The sequence below is a fragment of the Vombatus ursinus genome, unplaced genomic scaffold (assembly GCF_900497805.2).
Source record: "Vombatus ursinus unplaced genomic scaffold, bare-nosed wombat genome assembly UNPS02014779.1, whole genome shotgun sequence".
In the NCBI taxonomy this organism is placed as follows: domain Eukaryota; kingdom Metazoa; phylum Chordata; class Mammalia; order Diprotodontia; family Vombatidae; genus Vombatus; species Vombatus ursinus.
Window position 1 is genome coordinate 51,358,173 of NW_020954557.1, and position 20,283 is coordinate 51,378,455.

A 20,283-nucleotide genomic window follows, 5' to 3' on the forward strand; every position below is an offset into this window, starting at 1 on the left:
TCATGAATATTTTTTTAAGTGATCATATAGCATTTGTGTTATGATTTATTACATTATTTAAATGGACATACTATATTTCATTTAATTTATTTTTCTTTTCTAGAGTATGCAGAATGTATGACTTCAACTTATAAACATCAGGTTTCTATTTTTTGTTTATGTATACATTTTTTCATTTAAGTTCTGTCAACAATTTTAAACGTCTTTCATCGCCTTTTGTTTTCACCTATTGTTTCAGGAGTACCATTTATCTTCTCTTTCACCCTATACTTGAGGGAATGACCAAAGTCTTATTCTACTTCATTTAGCACAGTGCTGACAGAGTATACTGTTAGGCACTTAATATGTTTTCTTGGTTGGTTGGTTGGTTGATATAATCATTTAATAATTGGATTTCCTAATTCTGTAATATGAAATTTGGGATACTGCCTAAATTCTTATTGTCTTCATTTGATTTTATCAGATGCTATAATTGTTTGCTATCTTATTGCTGAAGGATAGCTTCATTCTTTGCAATTGTATCCCCAATACCTAGCATAGTTCCTGGGACATGTTAGTGTCCAATAAATACTTGTTGAATGATTAATTGATTAACCCAAATTTATTTGTTTATTTTTATTTGTGTGGTAGGTGGTGGTGAATGCTCTTTTAGGAGCAATTCCTTCCATTATGAACGTACTACTTGTCTGCCTCATATTCTGGCTAATTTTTAGCATTATGGGAGTAAATTTGTTTGCTGGCAAGTTCTATGAATGCATTAACACCACAGATAGCCAGAGGCTTCCTGTAAGTGTGGTTGAGAATAAAGTGCAGTGTGAACAACTCAAGAATAGTACCAATGATGTGCGGTGGAAAAATGTGAAAGTGAACTTTGATAATGTTGGAATTGGTTACCTTTCTCTACTTCAAGTTGTAAGTAATACTTTTTTCAAGAAATGTATATCTGTATTGTGTAGTATATTAATATTTCAAGATAACAACCTTTTGTTAAGTTTAATTGTAAACTAAAAATGAAAATGAAATTAGATACATGTTTAGATATAGCTCTTTCATGATTATTTAAGATAATGTCCCTTTGATATATGATATGAAATTCAAGTACCCAAGCATGAATTCTACAGATTTTTTTTGCATATCCTAGATATTAGTATATTTGCTCTGTGTTTGATTTTTTAAGTGGAATTGACATGGGTGCAGTGTTAGTCAAAGAAATTAAATTGTAATTGCGATGTTAGGTGGGAAAGTTCTGGGGAATGGGGAGGGGTTGGTAGGAAGCCTAGGCATCTTTTAACTCATACAACCTAACAATCAACTAAAAAAAAGACTCTGAAGCAATTTACTCTTCAGATTATACAGACAGTTTTTCTCTTCTACACTTCTCTGTCCCACCTTCACACCCTTAAACAAAACTCACCTGATTCCAGTTTAGAAGACAGTATTGAACATAATTTTGGGCTCATCATTCAACTAATTCTATCTGATTCATTCAACAACCATCCAAACATTTATGGGAGCTGGTGGAGGTTGGACATGGGGAAGAGATGGGGAAGGATAGAGTGGAAGAAAGGCAAGAAGAGGTGAAGATAGAAACAGGAGAGATGCTAGTTTTAGTCAAACTTATTTCCAGCAAAGACTTTCTGCCCAAAATCAAAAGCAGCATTAATAGTTCATTCCATTCTTAGTACATTAATGTCCATGGCACCCACCCCACTTCCACAAATACATATGTATGTATATGTATGTATGTATATACATACATACACACACACACACCCCTTTTAGGACTAATGGAATATAGTATAGTAACTGGAGGGGGCACCAGTTGCAAAGGGAAGGGAACCCAGTGTATTTTGTAGAAGAGGGGAAAAGTTCTCCCTCTCTTTCCCTAGAAAAATGTATTGCCACTGTTAACAGATAATTATGACATTTAGGTAGTAGTTACTAAGCAGGAATATTATGGAATAATTTAACTTTATTTAATGTAGAAAATTTTAACATTGAATTTTGGAGAATGCAATTAAAATGAATATTTAGTATTAAAACAGTTTTTTTGAAATGTCACTAGACTTACATCAAGAAAAGATTTTAAATGCCCTACATAAAAATAAAAAAACTTTTATTTGTTCTAAGTTATTAACTTCACACATAAATTTAATAAATGTAATGTTTTTTGTAGGCCACATTTAAAGGATGGATGGATATTATGTATGCAGCTGTTGATTCAGTCAATGTAAGTACTAAAACCACAATATATCTTAACTGCTTCCCAAGCTATTTGCTAAGGACCATTTCATAGGCTTTGGCATTATTGCAAAGACTCTGGTCTCATTGAATGACTGCGTAATAAAGAAACAAACATGCTTTCCATAGACTGAATAAATAGTATGTCTCATAGATATGTAATACTATTTTTCAAACGTATGAATGCTGATGTAATTTAATAAGAATTCATTTAAATTCTTTTTGCTATTATGTATTTTCTCAACTGGTTAAAAGTCTAACTACTACCCTGTGACAGTCTACAAACATTTTTTTTTACATTAAAAAGGAGAGTATTTGCACAACAAAGACTTGAGAACTAATACCTCATATCCTCAAAGTTCTAATGTCATTTTTGTAACTATCAGATAAAGGGACACTGAAAATGTTGACATTATTAACTTGGCAGATTTTGTTTAATAATGATGAATTCAAATTAAAGTCATGTTTCAGATCTTTACTTATTTATCAGTTAGCAGCTCTAGGATCTGATAGTACATATAATTCCAGCTCATCCCATTTGTCTGTTCAGAGTTTACAGGAATATTGAAGAGTTACTAAGCCTAGATGATGAAATTTTTAAAAATAAACCATGGCAGAATGCTAGTCCCTCTATATCAAAGCAGAATTATAACCTCCAAAAGAGCATCATTTGAATAATTTTGCCAATTGTTATTGTATAAAATTGAAGGTACTACTCAAACTTAGTGTCTCTATATTGCTAATTCTTGCTAATTTTATAGATAAACCAGCAGCCCAAGTATGAAGAAAGCCTCTACATGTATCTTTACTTTGTCATCTTTATCATCTTTGGGTCATTCTTCACTTTGAATCTCTTCATTGGTGTCATCATAGATAATTTCAATCAACAGAAAAAGAAGATAAGTATTCCAAACATTTTGTCATTGTCTTGAGTGTGCAGGTATGTATATGCAGGGTATCCCAAAAGTCTTAGTACAGTTTTAAAAGCTTAAAGCTTCATTAAAACTTTTGGGACACTTTAAATATGCATCATATATGAAATATATATACATGCATGCATATATATATGTAAGCTTAAAACCTTCAATCTGTTTAGTGTATCATCATTTGAAACATTCTCATTAAAAAACTCATTGTTTATTCACATTATTTGTAAGGATGAGTAAAAAGTTAATGTTATTTCATTTATATGACAGAAATGTTTATTCTCCTCTTCTTGTACACACTGACATAATACAACATTTCAAAAGATTACTTACCTTAACTACAATTCTAACTGCAAAAAAAAGGTGAAAGATAAAAATGTTCAATTCATGAGTATTTAAGTGAGGAGGGACAGATGAGGAAAGCATCCATGTCTAAAGTCAGGGAATTAAAAAGTGAATCGGGACCAATAGCCACAGTAGGGAAGATAACTTAACAAATTATTGGATTATTCTTCTATACTTTCATTTTCAAAGCTAATTGTGTCTTTAAACAGGATCTGATTTAACTTTAGCTAGCCCTTAATAAAAGTATCTATGGTTAACATTTCCCAAGTAAGTTTAAACCTCTAAGCCTCTATTTGTACACATGAATGCCAACTTCAACCAACATTTGCATGGATTGGCATTTACTTGTAATCAAGTATTTTATTTAAAGAAGTTAATCATCCCTGATAATGGAATTATAGGTGAGGGTTCAAACCTATTATTCTAATGATAAGAATTATATATTTATTTCCCTTGAAAAAAAGTATTTGATGACAAAAGAACCATATTTCCCAAATTTCCTAAATATTTCACCTTGCCATCAACATTAATGAATATCACCAGCACTTCAAATATATCTACACTTAGTTATATGGCTGTAGCACACCTAATGTATATTAAATTTTAAATGATTCAGGATGAAGTATTTGCATAGTCTCAGTAGCTATGTTATTACATTATCCCCTTCTTCACAGCCATTGCACCTTAAATCCTGGGAGGTCTTCTATTACTGGGATTGCTCTGACAGGCAGGACTATATGATGAGAAACCAACTATGTGATTGGAGGCCAACTAGAAATGTTATTCAATGATTCCTAAATCCTCATTTTTCATTAACTTGCCATCTACTTTGCTTCGCTTTTCTAGATTCATACCTTTTTCTCCTAGTTCCTTTTTCTATCTAACAGGCTTTGGTGTCTTTCCTAATACCCTTCCAATAAGCATCCTTTCCTTATTTAATAATTTCTACTTTTTAAGCTTTTCCCATCCCGATAACTTCACCTGCCTCCACTTCTTTCTGACAGTCGTCTGTATAAATATTGAACTGTACTTAGGAAAATCAGGCATAACAGTTCCTTGCATTTAAGTATGGAATTGAGTCATTGACACCAGTTGCAAAGGGAAGGGAAGGACAAGCATTTATTAAGCCCTTACTCTGTGTCAGGGGTACAAATAAAAACAAAACCAAAGACAGTCATTGCCTGTATAGAACTTTCATTCTAAAAGGAAGAATGTGCATGTCATATTTGGGGAACCCTTTGGCTAGAGAAGAGGCTTTATGCAAGGCAATTAGTAGCAAAGATAAGGTTAGAACTAGATTGGGTTTACATTGTTGAATGCCTTACATGCCAGGTTAAAAAGTTTGTATTTTATTCTATGAATGGTGGGGAGCCTTGAGGATTTTGGAGCAGGAGAATAATATATTCAAGATAGCATTTTAGCAGAAAAATTAACATGAAAATTATTTATAGAATGGATTGGAGAATGAAGAAACTAGAGACAGTATAACCAGTTAGGAAACTACTGTGATTAGTCCAGGCATAAGATGATGTGGATGTCAATTATGGTGGTTCCAGTGGAAAGGGACAGATGATAGATGTAGCTCAATTTTTGAGAGGTAAAATACACTATGTTTTATTTTTTATAAAAAATTTCAATGTAAATATCAAAAATCATTATGGTATATTAGAACTGTTATGTCAAGTATTGGACAAGAAAGTCCTGCCTTCAATGCATTATGATGATGAGCAAGTCACTTATACTCTCCAAATCTTACTTGAACTAATATCAGTTGCGGCCCTTTTGACACAGTAGAGTATTAGTAAATATAGATGACAGAGAACTCTCAAGCATGATTTAATACTAAGATAGTAGGAGGACAGATCTAAGATGGCAGAGAAAAGGCAGGGACTCTCCTGAGCTCTTCCACATACCACTCAAAACAACATTAAATAATACCTCAAAAAATTCTGGAGTGGCAGAACCCACAAAAGGACAGGTTGAAACAATTTTCCAGCCCGAGATAACTTCGAAGGTTGGCAGGAAAGGTCTATTGCACCAGGTGAGAGCGGAGCACAGAACATCTACGCAGGGAGCACCTCAGCAAACCAGGAGCAGGCCATGGAGGTGACTGAAGTACCTGTGATTGCTTTGGTGATGATAAGGAGGTCAAACAGCAAGTCAGAAGGAGATTACAGGGGTCCCTTTTCTGGCACTAGGAGAAAGACTTTGTCGCATTGCCCTGAATCAGATCTGAGTCACAGTTCCAGGGTGAGGAGAAGCACTAACGCACCAGAGCTTGTGGCCACAGGGGAGTGGGAATCCTGGCCACAGTGTCAGTGCAGAAAAGAGTGCTTGTGGTCACTCACAGACCACCACACAGGTCAGGATAGTAATAAACACGCCTCACCTTAGATCATACTCTCTTGGCCAAAGTGAAAGTTTATAGAACTCACCCCCCCCAGAACTCGCTTTGAAAACTGCTGCACAAAATAGCTGAACTTGGGACAGTGCCTGCTCCACCTTGGGAGGAGAGTCCAACTTTAATATCATGTTAAAAGTCAAGACATAGCCTGGGAAAATAAGAAAACAACAACAACAAATCCTAACCAGAGAAAATTGCTATGGTAACAGGGAAAATCAAAACACAAACTCAGAAGAAAATAACAAAGTCAACACTGCTACATCCAGAGCCTCAAAGAAAAACATTAATTGGACTCAGGTCATGGATGCACTCAAAAAAAGGATTTCAAAAATCAGATAAGAGACATAGAGGAAAAATTGGGAAAAGAAATGAAGATGATACAAGAAAATCATGGAAAATGAGTCAACGGTTTGATAAAAGAGGCACAAAAAATACTGAAGAAATAATATCTTAAAAAACAGAATGGGCCAGTGGTAAAAGAGGCACAAAATCCAATGAAGAGAAGAACACCTTAAAAAGCAGAATTGGCCAAAAGGAAAAAGATATACAAAAAATTTACAGAAGTGAAGAATTCCTTAAAAAGTAGAATTGAGCAAGTAGAAGCTAATGACTCCTTGAAACATCAAGAAGGAATAAAACAAAAACAAAAGAATGAAAAAATAGAAGAAAATATTAAATATCTCATTGGAAAAAAACAACTGACCTGAAAAAAATCCAGGAGAGATAATTTAAAAATTATTGGACTACCTGAGAGCCATGATCAAAAAAAGAGCCTAGGCATCATCTTTCAAGAAATTATCAAGGAAAACCACTCTGATATTCTAGAACCAGAAGGTAAAATAGAAATTGAAGGAATCCATGAATCACTTCCTGAAAGAGATCCCAAAATGAAAACTCCTAGGAATGTTATAGCCAAATTCCAGAGCTCCCAGGTCAAGGAGGAAATATTGCAAGCAGCCAGAAAGAAACAATTCAAATCTCATGGAGTCACAATCAGAATAACACAAGATTTAGAAGCTTCTACATTAGCTTATCAAAGGGATTGGAATATGATATTCTGGAGGGAAAATGAGCTAGGATTACAATCAAAAATTACCTACCCAGCAAAACTGAGTACAATCCATTGGGAGAAAAAAATGGATATTCAATGAAATAGAGGATTTTCAATCATTCTTAATGAAAAGATCAGAGTGAATAGAAAATTTGACTTTCAAATACAAGACTCAAGAGAAGCATAAAAAAGTAAACAGGTTAGAGAAATCATAAGGGACTCAATAAATTTAAGCTGTTTACATTCCTACACAGGAAAATGATACCTGTAACTCATAAGAACTTTCTCATTATTAGGGCAGTTAGAAGGGGTGTACATAGAGGATGAGTTGAATATGATGAGATGATATCTTAATAAAAATGAAGAGGTGAGAAAGAGGAATGCACCAGGAGAAAGGGAAAGGGAGAGGTAGAATGGGGCAAATTAGCTCATGTGCAGAGGCATGAAAAAGTTTTTACAGTGGAGGGGAAAATAAGGGAGGTTGGAGGAGGGAATACTTGAACCTTACTCACATGGGAATTGACCCAAAGAAGGAATAACATACATGCTCAGTTGGGTATAGAAATCTATCTTACCCTACAGGAAAGTAGGAGGGAAAGGAGATAAAAGAAGAGGGATGATGCTGATAGGAGGGCATATTAGGGGAGGCAGTAGTCAGAAGCAAAACAAAAATCAGGAGCAAAACTCAGAAATACAATGATCCACGACAATTCTGAAGGACTTATGATAAAAAATGCTATCTTTCTCCAGAGAAAGAACTGTTGGAATCTGAATGCAGATTGAAGTAAACTTTTTAACTTTATTTTTTTCCTGATTTTTTTGGGGGGTCTGTGTTTTCTTTCACAATGTGACTAACATGGAAATATATGTTTTACATGATTGCATATGTATAACTTACATCAAATTTCTTGCCTTCTCAATGAAGGGGGAAAGAAGGGAGGGAGAGAATTTGGAACTCAAAATTTTAAAAAAGGGAAGTTAAAAATTGTTTTTATATGTAATTGGGAAAAAAATAAAATATAAAATAAATTTTAAGAAATAGTAAGGTAGTAAACATGATATCTCTAGTGATAACAAAAATGAATAAAAATGGGTTAAAACTTCAGCTAAGAAGAAATTCATAACTTGTAGGGGTAATCACTAATTTCTAGAGATATGAACTCACGGTAATACACACATACACAAAACACACTTATGCACACATCCCATCTCATATTTAGGGCAAAACAATTATCATTCATCCCCTCTTATTAATCCTATCTATCTATCTATCTATCTATCTATATATATATATATATATATATATACGCGCGCGCGCACACACACACACACACACACACATATTATGATACCAAGACTCATCACTAACAAGACCTCAAGCCTTCCAACTTTCCAAAGGTAATTCCACATGCTTTGCAGCTAAGTGGCATTATAGAGAGTTCTGGACTTGTTGTCAAGAAGACCTGAGAATACTGAGTTGGTAACCTCCACAGATCCACTGTGATCTCATTAATATATCTATGTCTTCACATTTTACTCCTAGCATCTTGTTCTTTCTTAGCCATTTGTCAAACATAATTATCTCTGAAATCATCTCTATCATAGAATCCTGTATAATTTTAACATATACATGAGAGGAAGTTTATTTGAAGAGAGTCTTTATACATTTTCTTCTGCCAAGTCAGTTGTGATATTCTTAGAACTCCCTTCTCAGGGCAGCTAGGTGGCTCAGTGAATAGAGCTCTGGCCTTGGAGTCAGGAGGACCTGAGTTCAAATCCAGCCTCCAACACTTAACACTTACTAACTGAGTGGCCCCAGGCAAGCCACTTAACCTACCAATCACCTCACCAAAAAAGCAAAAACAAACAAAAAAGAACTCTATTCTCACCCCTTTGCCCCTCGAGCTCTAGGACTGTGAACTGTTTTGCATTTTTGTCCATTTTGTTGGTCACCTCAGCCAAAACAGTTTTATTGCCTGATGATGGCCAGATTTCTGGTGAAGAACCTCCAAAATTAGCTAGGTAGACTCATCTTTGGGTTTATACTCAAGATTCTTTCCAGCTTGATAAAATTTGCTAGAACTTGTACTATATAGGCACATTTTTCAAGAACCTAGGAAAACTTTCACAGTTATGGATCCATCCTTCCAATTTCTCTTCCCTACCTTGTTCTAAAATGCCAAAGATGATAAATTAAATTCTTACTTGCAAATTGTGAGTACCATGTGCTAAGAGTTTTCCAAATTCTCCACTAGCAGCTCAAGGGGGGCAGCAAGATTTTACAGAGTGACACCAGAACTTCAGTATTTTCAAAATAATAAATCTGGACGATAAGATTGCAAAGCAGTGATGGGGAACTTTAATTATTTAGACATTTACTAGAGTGTTGTTTGCCAAAAGCAAAGGAGTTCCTAATTTCCTGAGCTACCTTAATGAAAATTTCAAATAAAAAAAAGTATAGAAACCAAAAGGTGGCCATTTTATCCAACAAGAAAAAAACTGGTTTTTGGAGTGAAAATGATGGAAATCTTTGGGGAAAGTGACCATTCCACCCCGAAGTTTAAAGAATGAAAAGAAAACTGGGAATGATCAAACATGCTTCTTAGATATTCAAACAGATTTCAAAGGGGAGGGATGTGTAGGAGTTCTTAAAGAATTATGATAAGGACAAAAAGAAGTATTGTCCAAAAAACAGATATTGATGCATGAGGAATTCATCATTTAATAATTATTTGTTGATTATATACCAAGTAATGTGACTGACTATGAGCATAGCCAGTGTAGCCACAGAGTGAGAATTAATTCCCTCATTTATTTAGATCAGGGGTCTGCCCAACTGCCTGTTTTAATACACCTGGTGAGCTAAGAATGCTTTTTAAATTTTTAAATAAAATTTTATTCTTAGCTCTCAGGCCATCCAAAAACAAGTGGTAGGCCAGATTTGGCCCATTAATCATTGTTTCCTGATGCCAGATTTAGATATTACTTTATTACTGTTAAAATATTACAGGTTGAGGTTTAATTTCTTTGTTACAAATAGTTCTACTTCTATATCTTATGGAAGTCTAAGTTATTTTCTTAATTTTGAAAATAAGAGAGTCATATTAAATTTTTATATTTATTTATATTACTTTTACTTATATTTTATATTGTAATATATAATTATGCTCATATAATTATAATTATGCATAATTGGATCTATAAATAACATATAGTTTTATATATATAGCTAAAATATATTACTTATTTTTATTTATTTTCCTCAGTTACTCATATTTCATGTCCCCAGAACTACTTCATTACTATGATAAATACACAATTCAGCCCACTGCATGTATTTATACATAGCAAAATTTCATTGTTTTTCTTTGATAATAAAGATAGTGTATTACAACTAAACCAAGGCTTTCCTTGAGCTATTGGTTTCAACTTCCTCCATAAACTTTTCTAAGACCCATGAATGTGAGCCAAATCACAAAACTAGATTTTTTTTCCTATTTTTTTTCTCCCACTATCCATAAGGCAGGATGAAATAGTTGCCACACCAACAGGGTACACAATGAGGAAAGCATTGTTAAGCCACACTCCATATTACTCTACCAGTAGATATCTAAGTTTAACATTATGTTTATATTATAAATATTTTACATATGTGAATGCCATATATATCCTCATCATAAAAAATTACAAAAGAAAGAGCTAACGAGGTACTTTGCACATCCATGTGGTAAGCAGTGTATATAGAAAATATACAGATCTTTGAAGCACATTACATAAAGATACAATATATTTAATGAATCCCATTCCTTAGGAGCCAAATTTTGTACTATCATTGTTCCTGAAATGTTTATTAAGGATTTGGAGGAAATTATGTCAATAAAGCTGGTTTTAAATAGTTTTTATTTTGTTTCTTTACCTTGGAGGCCAAGATATCTTTATGACAGAGGAGCAGAAGAAATACTACAATGCAATGAAAAAGCTGGGGTCCAAGAAACCACAAAAGCCAATACCTAGGCCTGGGGTAAGCAAACTGTTATGTCCTAGTTATCTGGAATTTTAGAAGATTTTTTTGGAGGGCTTTCTTTAGAGTTGGAGTTATTAACCTGGGATCCATGAAGTTATTGTTTGTTTTGTTTTGATTTTTAAATATGTTCTTAATAGTATTTCCATGTAATTACTTTCCTTTGTAATTTTACGTAATTTATGCGTTCAAAAATGTGGTTCAGAGATGGGCTTCATAGGCTTCACCAGATGGTCAGAGAGATCCGTGACATACAAAAAAGGTTAAGAACCACTGGTTTTTATAGGATTATTTTTCTCTTCAAAGAATTCATGTGTATGTTTTTTTTTAAGTTCTGAACAAAAGGCCTATTCATTCCTCCCTCCAAAAAAAACAAAAAACAAAAACAAAAATCACCAACAGCATACTGGCTAGCATTGATATGACTCATTCTCCTACTGAGGTAGTAATGTGATAATGGTTTATATTTCAATTCTTACTGAAGCTAAACTTTTGCTCATTATTTGGTGTAGGGGCCTATAAAAAGGCCTATATTTGTTCTAATGATGTCCTGTTCATTTTAGGTTTAGAAATTAGTGACCATTTTAAAGTTACTGATGAAAATCCATTATTAGTGAAAAAATGAAGATTGAAGTATGTAGCACTGTGCATTATAACATCTGTAAATTAAAAAAAAATTTCTATATATGTAAATACACACATGTAGTCTTTGGTTTTTAATCTCAACAATATACTCTTCTATAAAGGAACTTGCTATAATTTTATATTCTAATTTTCCAGGAGAAATTGCCAGGTAGACATAAGGGTGAAGGTGACTAAAGGGTAACCCCTGACTCCTTCTCAGAAGTGGGATCAAACATGAATTCCTTCCTACTTGTGGAAGTAGGATAGCTTTAAAAGAAATGTTTGGTCCTAAAAAAAGATAAAATAGTTTTATCTTTATTGGTGCATTTAACTTTCTAAGCATATTTGAAACTGTCATTTGATTCTCATCTTCATAATTAGGCAGTCAAATTGTTGGTACCTATAGTGAGTCCAGTGGACATATATTATTGACTAAAGAATCCTAGTCATTAAAAAATACAAAAGAAAAAGCTAATAAGATGCATTTTGAACATATATATGGAAAAGAAGTATGTATACACAACTATAATATACATAACACATATGTTGTATATGTATATATAATATATATGTTCTAAACCCAGAAGAGGTAGGAAGATCATGTAATGTTGCTTGACTGTATGTGTACAACCTATGTCAGATTGTTTGCCTTCTCAGTGATGGGGGGTAGGGGAAGAGAGGAAGGGAGGGAGAAAATTTGGAACTCAGAATTTGAAGAAAAAAGAATTGTTGTAAATGTTTTTACATGTAATTGGAGGAAAACAAAACATTAATTTTTTGTTCAAAAAGAAAGATTATGTAATGAAGAAGGTGAAGCCATAGTATATAATAGTGTTATTTATAGGAGGCTGAAAGGGGAAATTATCAACACCATCAAGCCATGCCCCACAGAGGCCTCTAAGTAAATGTTGCCTAATGATGCTGGGATCTTAAAGTCAACATCAATATATTTTAATACAGTAAACACTGGAATACATGCCTACATGCTAAAGGAATTCAGGTCAAGTTGCAGGTATTCTGCCATTCTATTCTTTCCACATAATTTTCATGAAAATTAGGGATAACAAAGGTAAAATACTAAATAACTGTAAAAGAAATTTAAATAAAATTTCAAGTTGTGTTTTTGTATTAATTTATACTTCTGAATTTATTAAAACTTAAAAACCGCATTAAAACTTTGGAATATCTTGAATTTTATGATGTTTTAAAAATCTTTATCTACATCTGTATGTAGAATATAGATATAAATATTTATTGTTGTCATTTATTTTTATATGACCATAATTTCCTCCACCCCAAGAGCATCTCTTTAGCAAATATGTTTATTGACCAAAAAGAAAGGAAAAGAAAAAAAGAGGTGGGGAAAAAATCAGCAAAAACTAATCAATACATCAAAAAAATCTTGTGCAGCATATCACAATTGTGAACCTCACACCTCTGCAAAAGGGGAAAAGGGGAAAAGGAAGGTGGTATCTTCTCATATTTTTTTCTTTCAAGCCATGCATGTTCTTTTTTATTTTTGTAATATTTACTTTTGATATTTTTGTGGTTTATTTTCTCATTATATTGTTGTTGTTACTGCATGTATTTTGTTCTTCGCTCTGTTTACTTCATTACTGCATATCAGTTCATATATATCTTTCCATTCTTCTCCATATTATTAATATTCATCATTTCTTATAGCACAGTAATATCCCATCACATTAATATTGCACAATTTGTTTAGTCATTCTTCAATTCATAGATATCTACCTCGTTTTCAGTCCTTTGCTCTCATAAAATGCATTGATGGTATAGATTTTGTTCTTGCCCTCGGTCTTGTTGGGGTATAAGTCTAGTAATGGATTCTCTAGGTTAAAAGATATGGACATTGTAGTCACATTATGTGCTTTCCAGAGTTACTGTATTTATCCACAGCTCCACCAACAATGTGCTACTAGGCCTATCTTCCCACAACTTTTCCATCATTGAATATTGCCATCTTTTGTTGTGTTTGCCAAATTACAGAATGTAAGTTGAAACTTCAGGGTTGTTTTGATGTGTATTTCTCTTATTCTTAACAATCTGGATCATTCTTTAATATGGTCATTAGTAGCATGAAACTCTTTTGAGAATTGCTTGCTTATATCCTTTGCCCAATTATCTATTGAGAAATGTCTAATAATTTCCTTAAGAGATACTGGGTACATTTAAGTGTTTATTTATAGATAATTAAATAAATGTCAGGGACTTTATGTATTAGGAAGCTTTACCATTTGGAGATTAATGTGTATCTATAACATTATGATTGTTATTTTATTTTATATATATACCTATATAATGTAAATATTATATTATGTATAAATCTTTGATCTGTACTGTCTATAAAGAACACATCTTATTGGATAAAGTGAGTACAATTGTTTATGGACTAAGTCATTTAAATTTGGATAAGTCAAAAATGGTTTTTGGTGTGCTAATAGCTTTTAAATCTTATTTGTAAGATTTCTGTACAATACATGTTCTTCATTTTACAGAACAAATTCCAAGGATGTATATTTGATATGGTGACAAAACAAGCTTTTGATATTACTATCATGGTACTTATCTGTCTTAACATGGTGACCATGATGGTAGAAAAAGATGAACAAAGTCCAACCATGACCAATGTTTTATATTGGATAAATATGGTTTTTATTATTTTATTCACTGGAGAATGTGTGCTGAAGCTGATCTCCCTCCGCCATTATTACTTCACTATTGGATGGAACATTTTTGATTTTGTGGTGGTCATTCTGTCCATTGTAGGTAAGAATCTTTACTTATAGTATCAGATATTCATTTAGGTAAATCATAAAGGCACAGTAGGTCAGAGATCCTTATTTGGGAATTTTTCTTTTGAAAAATACTCTCAGCTAGTGTGAAAGATGAAGGACAATTTTAATTTGTTTCTAGTCCTACATTTTTATTCCTGTAGCACATGGGAACCTGGTCACTAATGATTGCTACCCTAAGGTCAAGGTCATAATGAGTATGGGTAAATTTCCATGCAAAAACTATACCTCACAGGCACCAACCAATGCATTTCTTTTATGAGTTTACCAGAGGACTTCAAAACAAAGGGCAATTAAATTGCATAGTGAGAAAGTGAATGAATGAATTTTTAAAGCATTTTAAGTACTTATTATGTGTCAGTCACAGTGTGACAAGTACTAAGGATAAAAAAAAAGCCAGCAGTCTCTGGCTTCAAGGGTCTTACAGTCTAATGGAGGGAAGATAGCCCATACAGGGAAACTAGAATTAGAAAAGAGAATGAGGAGGGGGGCAGGGGAGGGGGGAATCTAGGGTGTGCCCATGATGGTTTTATCTGGAGGCTGACAAGGGCATGATGAGGATGGATCCAAAGAAAATAAGGTGAAAGCTCACTAATCAAGTCTCAGGCTCTCAAGAGAACTTGGAGAGAAAGAGTCCTGAGAAAAGTTCTGGGCCTAAAGTCAAGGAAAGCTGAGTTCAATTATAGCCTCAAATACCTACTAGCTATATGATCCTGTACAAATCTCTTAACTTCTGTCTGCTTCAGTTTCTTTGGTTGTACAATGGTGATAACAATAATACCTACTTCCCAGGGTTGTTGTGAGGATCAAATGAGAAAATATTTGTAAAGCTCTTAGCACAGTGCCCGTTACATAGTTGGTATTTAATAATACCTAGAGGATGGTTTTCATCAAATTGTATAAATGTTCGGTAGAGGATTATGGAAAGGGGCTTAAACAGGATGAGAAGGTGTGCAGAGGTGGAGTTATGACCTGCTCTGATAGAAAAATGACCCCATAAGATTGAAATTACAGATTCATCCAGAAAACAGAATTAGGACAGCTGGTTATAGTGAAATATGTTTGTCTTGATATGTAGAGTGTCCCAAAAGTCATAGTGCAATTTTAAGCTTTAGTAGCTTAAAACTACACTACACCTAGAAAAAGGCACTATTAAAACTTTTGGGACATCCTGTATAGAACTTAATAACAATGAAAACTATCAGAAACTTGGAGGAATTTCTTTATAATTCAATTTAGTTTAACAAACCAAATCAAGTGCTACTATGGGCAAGATAACCCCATTTTTGGTAATGATCAAGAAGAAGTTGGACGACTAACTTTCAGGTATATAGTAGAGTAGATTCTTGCATTGTGAGATGGGTCATATTAAATGACCTTCAATGTCTTTTAACTCTGAAATTCTAGGAGGTTATATCCATGGTACTATTATTATTTGTAAAGAACGTAATGTTTCCAGAATCTGTGGTTCCTGATTTTTTTCCAGTAACCAACACTAAAATTTGGCCATACTATTGTCAATGAGGCACACAATAGAAGCCATGGAAAATGCTGTAATTTCTATTGATTGTGAGGCAGGGGAAAAGGTTAGAGTTAGAACTCCAGAGGCAAGGGAAAATTTGGTATTCTTAGCCCAGGAAATCAAAGAAAAAAGGAAAAATGTTTTACCCTCATGAGGATGTCATAGTGTGTGCAACTATATTTAAATATTTTCTGTTTTATGTCCTTTAACAGGTATGTTTCTAGCTGATATAATAGAAAAATATTTCGTGTCCCCCACCCTGTTTCGAGTGATCCGTCTTGCCAGAATTGGCCGAATCCTTCGTCTCATTAAAGGGGCAAAGGGGATCCGCACGCTGCTCTTTGCTTTGATGATGTCCCTTCCTGCTCTGTTTAACATTGGGCTCCTGCTCTTCCTGGTCATGTTTATCTATGCCATCTTTGGAATGTCCAATTTTGCCTATGTTAAAAAAGAAGCTGGAATTAATGACATGTTCAACTTTGAAACTTTTGGCAATAGCATGATCTGCCTCTTCCAGATTACCACATCAGCTGGTTGGGATGGTTTGCTTGCACCCATTCTTAACAGTGGACCGCCAGACTGTGACCCCGACAAAGTTCATCCTGGAAGTTCAGTCAAAGGAGATTGCGGCAACTCCTCTGTTGGTATTTTCTATTTTGTCAGTTACATCATCATCTCATTCCTGGTGGTTGTAAACATGTACATCGCTGTTATCCTGGAGAACTTCAGTGTTGCTACTGAAGAGAGTGCAGAGCCACTAAGTGAGGATGACTTTGAGATGTTCTACGAGGTTTGGGAGAAGTTCGATCCTGACGCCACCCAGTTCATAGAATACAGTAAACTCTCTGATTTTGCAGCTTCCTTAGATCCTCCTCTTCATATAGCAAAACCAAATAAAGTCCAGCTTATAGCCATGGATCTACCCATGGTAAATGGGGACCGAATTCACTGCCTTGACATCTTGTTTGCTTTTACAAAACGTGTGTTGGGTGAAAGTGAAGAGATGGACACCCTTCGTTTACAGATGGAAGAGCGGTTTGTGGCTGCAAATCCTTCTAAAGTTTCCTATGAACCCATTACCACTACTCTAAAACGAAAACAAGAGGAAGTGTCAGCTACAATCATTCAGCGAGCATTTAGACGTTATCGCTTAAGACAAAATGTTAAAAACATATCAGGCATATATAGCAAAGGTGATGAAAGAGTTGATCTGCCTATGAAAGAAGATATGGTGTTTGGTAAGGGTAATGAAAACTCAACTCCAGAGAAAACGGATGATGTGACTCCTTCTACCACCTCTCCACCTTCTTACGATAGTGTGACCAAGCGAGACAAAGAGAAATATGAGGAAGACAAATCAGAAAAGGAAGACAAAGACAAAGATGGCAGGGAAGGCAATAAGTAATGGAGAATTCAGTTTTGCCATCAATAGTTTATAGCCTGGGAAATGTCCTATTATGTCAACAGGACTTTTTTAGGAGGTTTATGCCAAACTGACTGTTTTTTTACCACCATAAGCTTAAAGTTGGTACTCCTAGTAGTATAGTGAACTTTCATTTGTCTAATAGTGATTCTGGAAAAAAGAGTAGCAAATTTGACAAGAGTTTCACTCTTTGCACTGTTTGCTGGTCCTGCAGAAGACAAAAGGTCTTCTCAAACACTAGGGACTATGGCTTAAGGGAGGCAGAATCTAAATTTTCTGCTTTTGGTTGAACATATGTGTATTCAGAACAGTCACAATTCTGTAATCTCATATTCTTTTTTTGGTTTGTTATTCATCATACCCACAAACATACACATATTAATAATATAGGTAATTGCTCCAAAGGATACATTTCCATTTAGAAAAACAACAAAGAGAAAATATTTTCCTCTCATTCTCTATAACACCAGAATAAAAGTAACCATGATGGCTGAGATTTCTGCTTGTACACAAGATAATCTACTGCTAGAAGTCTTGCAGTTAAATGTGCATAAAAGGATTTCTCTATTTTAAGGTGCTTGATTTCATTTCATGTTGCATCAGGACTAGTTGTTTTCAGGCCTGAAAAATCTCGGAGATGTCCCTAAATATGTAAGTGGCTGACTTTTGTTAATACATCTCCTGTTTAGCCTAAGCAACAAAGAAGTCATCCCCGAAGGTTTGCACTGAGGATCCTATGTTTCTACTTATGCTGTAGTTCTGTACTTTTCACATGTTGTGAAAAGCCTGAGGAGGCCTGCATTACTCACATCAAAACGTATGCAATGTATAGAGCAAGGAAGCAATTCTTGAGTGTTTCTTGATTGTTGGAATCAAATACTGCATTTAACTGCCCTAGGAAACCAAGAATGGCCCAACAGTAAATTGCTTCATGACATTATTCATACCTTCTCCTGCAGTATTTCTGGTCAACCCTTCAGCTCTCATCCTCTCTGAGATGTGCTTGCTGATATGTAAATAGCAATTTGATACCATGGTGCATGTTGAGCAAACAGATAAATGACATGGGCACAGTATTTATTGCATCAAATATGTACCGCCTCATACATAATTGACAAACTTTCTATTGGCATCCTGTTGAGCTTCTAATAGGAAGCAAGGAAGTAAAATAGAAAGATCATTTGGTTGGAAGTTTGAAGATTTTGGTTCCCTAATTCTAGCTCTACCATTAATGAGCTATGTGACCATGACTGAGTCCTTTACCTAATCTGAGCCTCATCATCCTTTGCAAAATGAGTGGTGGGTTGGCTGATTTTGGAGCTAAGCTATAGCTTGAAAATGCTTTATCTGACTATATTCTATATTCAGGTTCAGTACAGTACTAGTAGTTTGCAGGTTATAAGAAATGCATGTTTGTCTTGCCTATATTATTGCCATCTCTTTTTCCACTTTTCAGAGATTTTGCAAGTCCTATCATTAGTGACTTGTACAAAAAAATGTTCAAATCACTATGTTTTAAGAACTTTGAATAACAGGCAAAGAATGATTTTTTTTTTATCTAGAGCCACTGATCTAGAGGAAAATAATTGAGGGCCACGGGAGTTTTTAAAAATTATGTAGAGTTTTGTTTTGTTTTGTTTTTTAATGAGACATATGTCTCTTTAAATTAAGAGCAAAGAAAATAAGACTGTATTCAGTAATCTGTGATAAACATGTATATACACACATATATAGAGGACCACAAAGCCATCTTCATAAAAAGAGAGACAGATACAGATATATAGAAACATGGACTTTCGTGGAATAACAGCCCCAATTCCCATACTATGGTCCTTTAAGATTATTACCAATTGAGACTTTTACAGCTATGCTGTATTTTTGCAACTCTAGGGTATAAAGTATCACATAGGCCTGATGAAATTAAGCCAAGAGACAGTGGTTCCCACTTTTATTTAAGCAATTATGTTAGCAACATTTTTTAAAAAAGATACCATGCAATGTTTTCCTAAACTTCACAGGGCATTGCATACCTGCTTAGCTTGTTAAAATAGATCGATAATTTTATAAGATAACTTATAAAGATGATAATTTTTAGCATTTTGTACATTCAGACTATCACCTTTTATTTATGCTTAAAGTTTCTTCTCATTGTTTTAAATCCATATACATATTTAATTGTAATACACAATAAAAAGTTATGTTTCTTTCATTGTCAATGTTCTTACATTGCACCATTTTAATGTGAACAACTTTGAGACTGGAACTTCAATTCATGGACTTCTTGGAAATCACATTGGGAAAGGAAAAGTTTCAAAGTCCTTTTCCTTATTTCATAAATAGAAAAATGGGTAGATTATGCAAATTTGTGCCCCAGTAATACAAACTGAAAGAGGCGTTATGATATAGAGGGTAAAGAGCTGGCCAGAAAAACAGGGCTGAGCTCCTGCCCCTAACACTTACTGGCTTTGTGACCTGGGGATTGACTTAACGGCTCAGTGACCCCTGGCAATTCTCTAAGATATAAATTGGAGAGTGCGTGCCAGTCTTCATTGGTAGTGGAAATACTTCACTGGGAACTTCTTATGCCAATGAAATCACAGGTCCATTAAAACTTTATGTATATATGTAAAAACTATATGTATATTACATATACATATATATATACACATACATATATACACATTCATATAGAGTATGAATATGTTTGCATATATGTTTATGTATAAGTTGTATGTGTATATATATGTACATATATAATAGTGGCCTTCTACTGATAATTGATAGTCATAGTTGAAGCTTCGGTGATTTGTAATACAAATAAAAAGTAAATTTAGAATAATCTTTTAATTTAGACTATCATTTTTTAAAATGTTAACTGCCTACAGGAGACACAGCTACACATATGGCTAGCCT

General features: G+C 34.1%; 1 protein-coding gene across 1 annotated transcript in view; it reads left to right on the forward strand.

Moving 5' to 3' along the window:
• The window catches only part of LOC114045697 (sodium channel protein type 9 subunit alpha), a 196,372-nt gene extending 176,363 nt beyond the window's left edge, over positions 1-20,009 (forward strand). Inside the window, exons 22-27 of the mRNA XM_027865806.1 lie at positions 631-912; positions 2,177-2,230; positions 3,003-3,140; positions 10,884-10,988; positions 14,129-14,399; positions 16,160-20,009. Coding sequence (XP_027721607.1) covers positions 631-912; positions 2,177-2,230; positions 3,003-3,140; positions 10,884-10,988; positions 14,129-14,399; positions 16,160-17,352 — 2,043 coding nt within the window. The 3' untranslated portion in view covers positions 17,353-20,009. The remainder of the gene's footprint in view (positions 1-630; positions 913-2,176; positions 2,231-3,002; positions 3,141-10,883; positions 10,989-14,128; positions 14,400-16,159) is intronic.
• Positions 20,010-20,283: the final 274 nt, after the last annotated feature.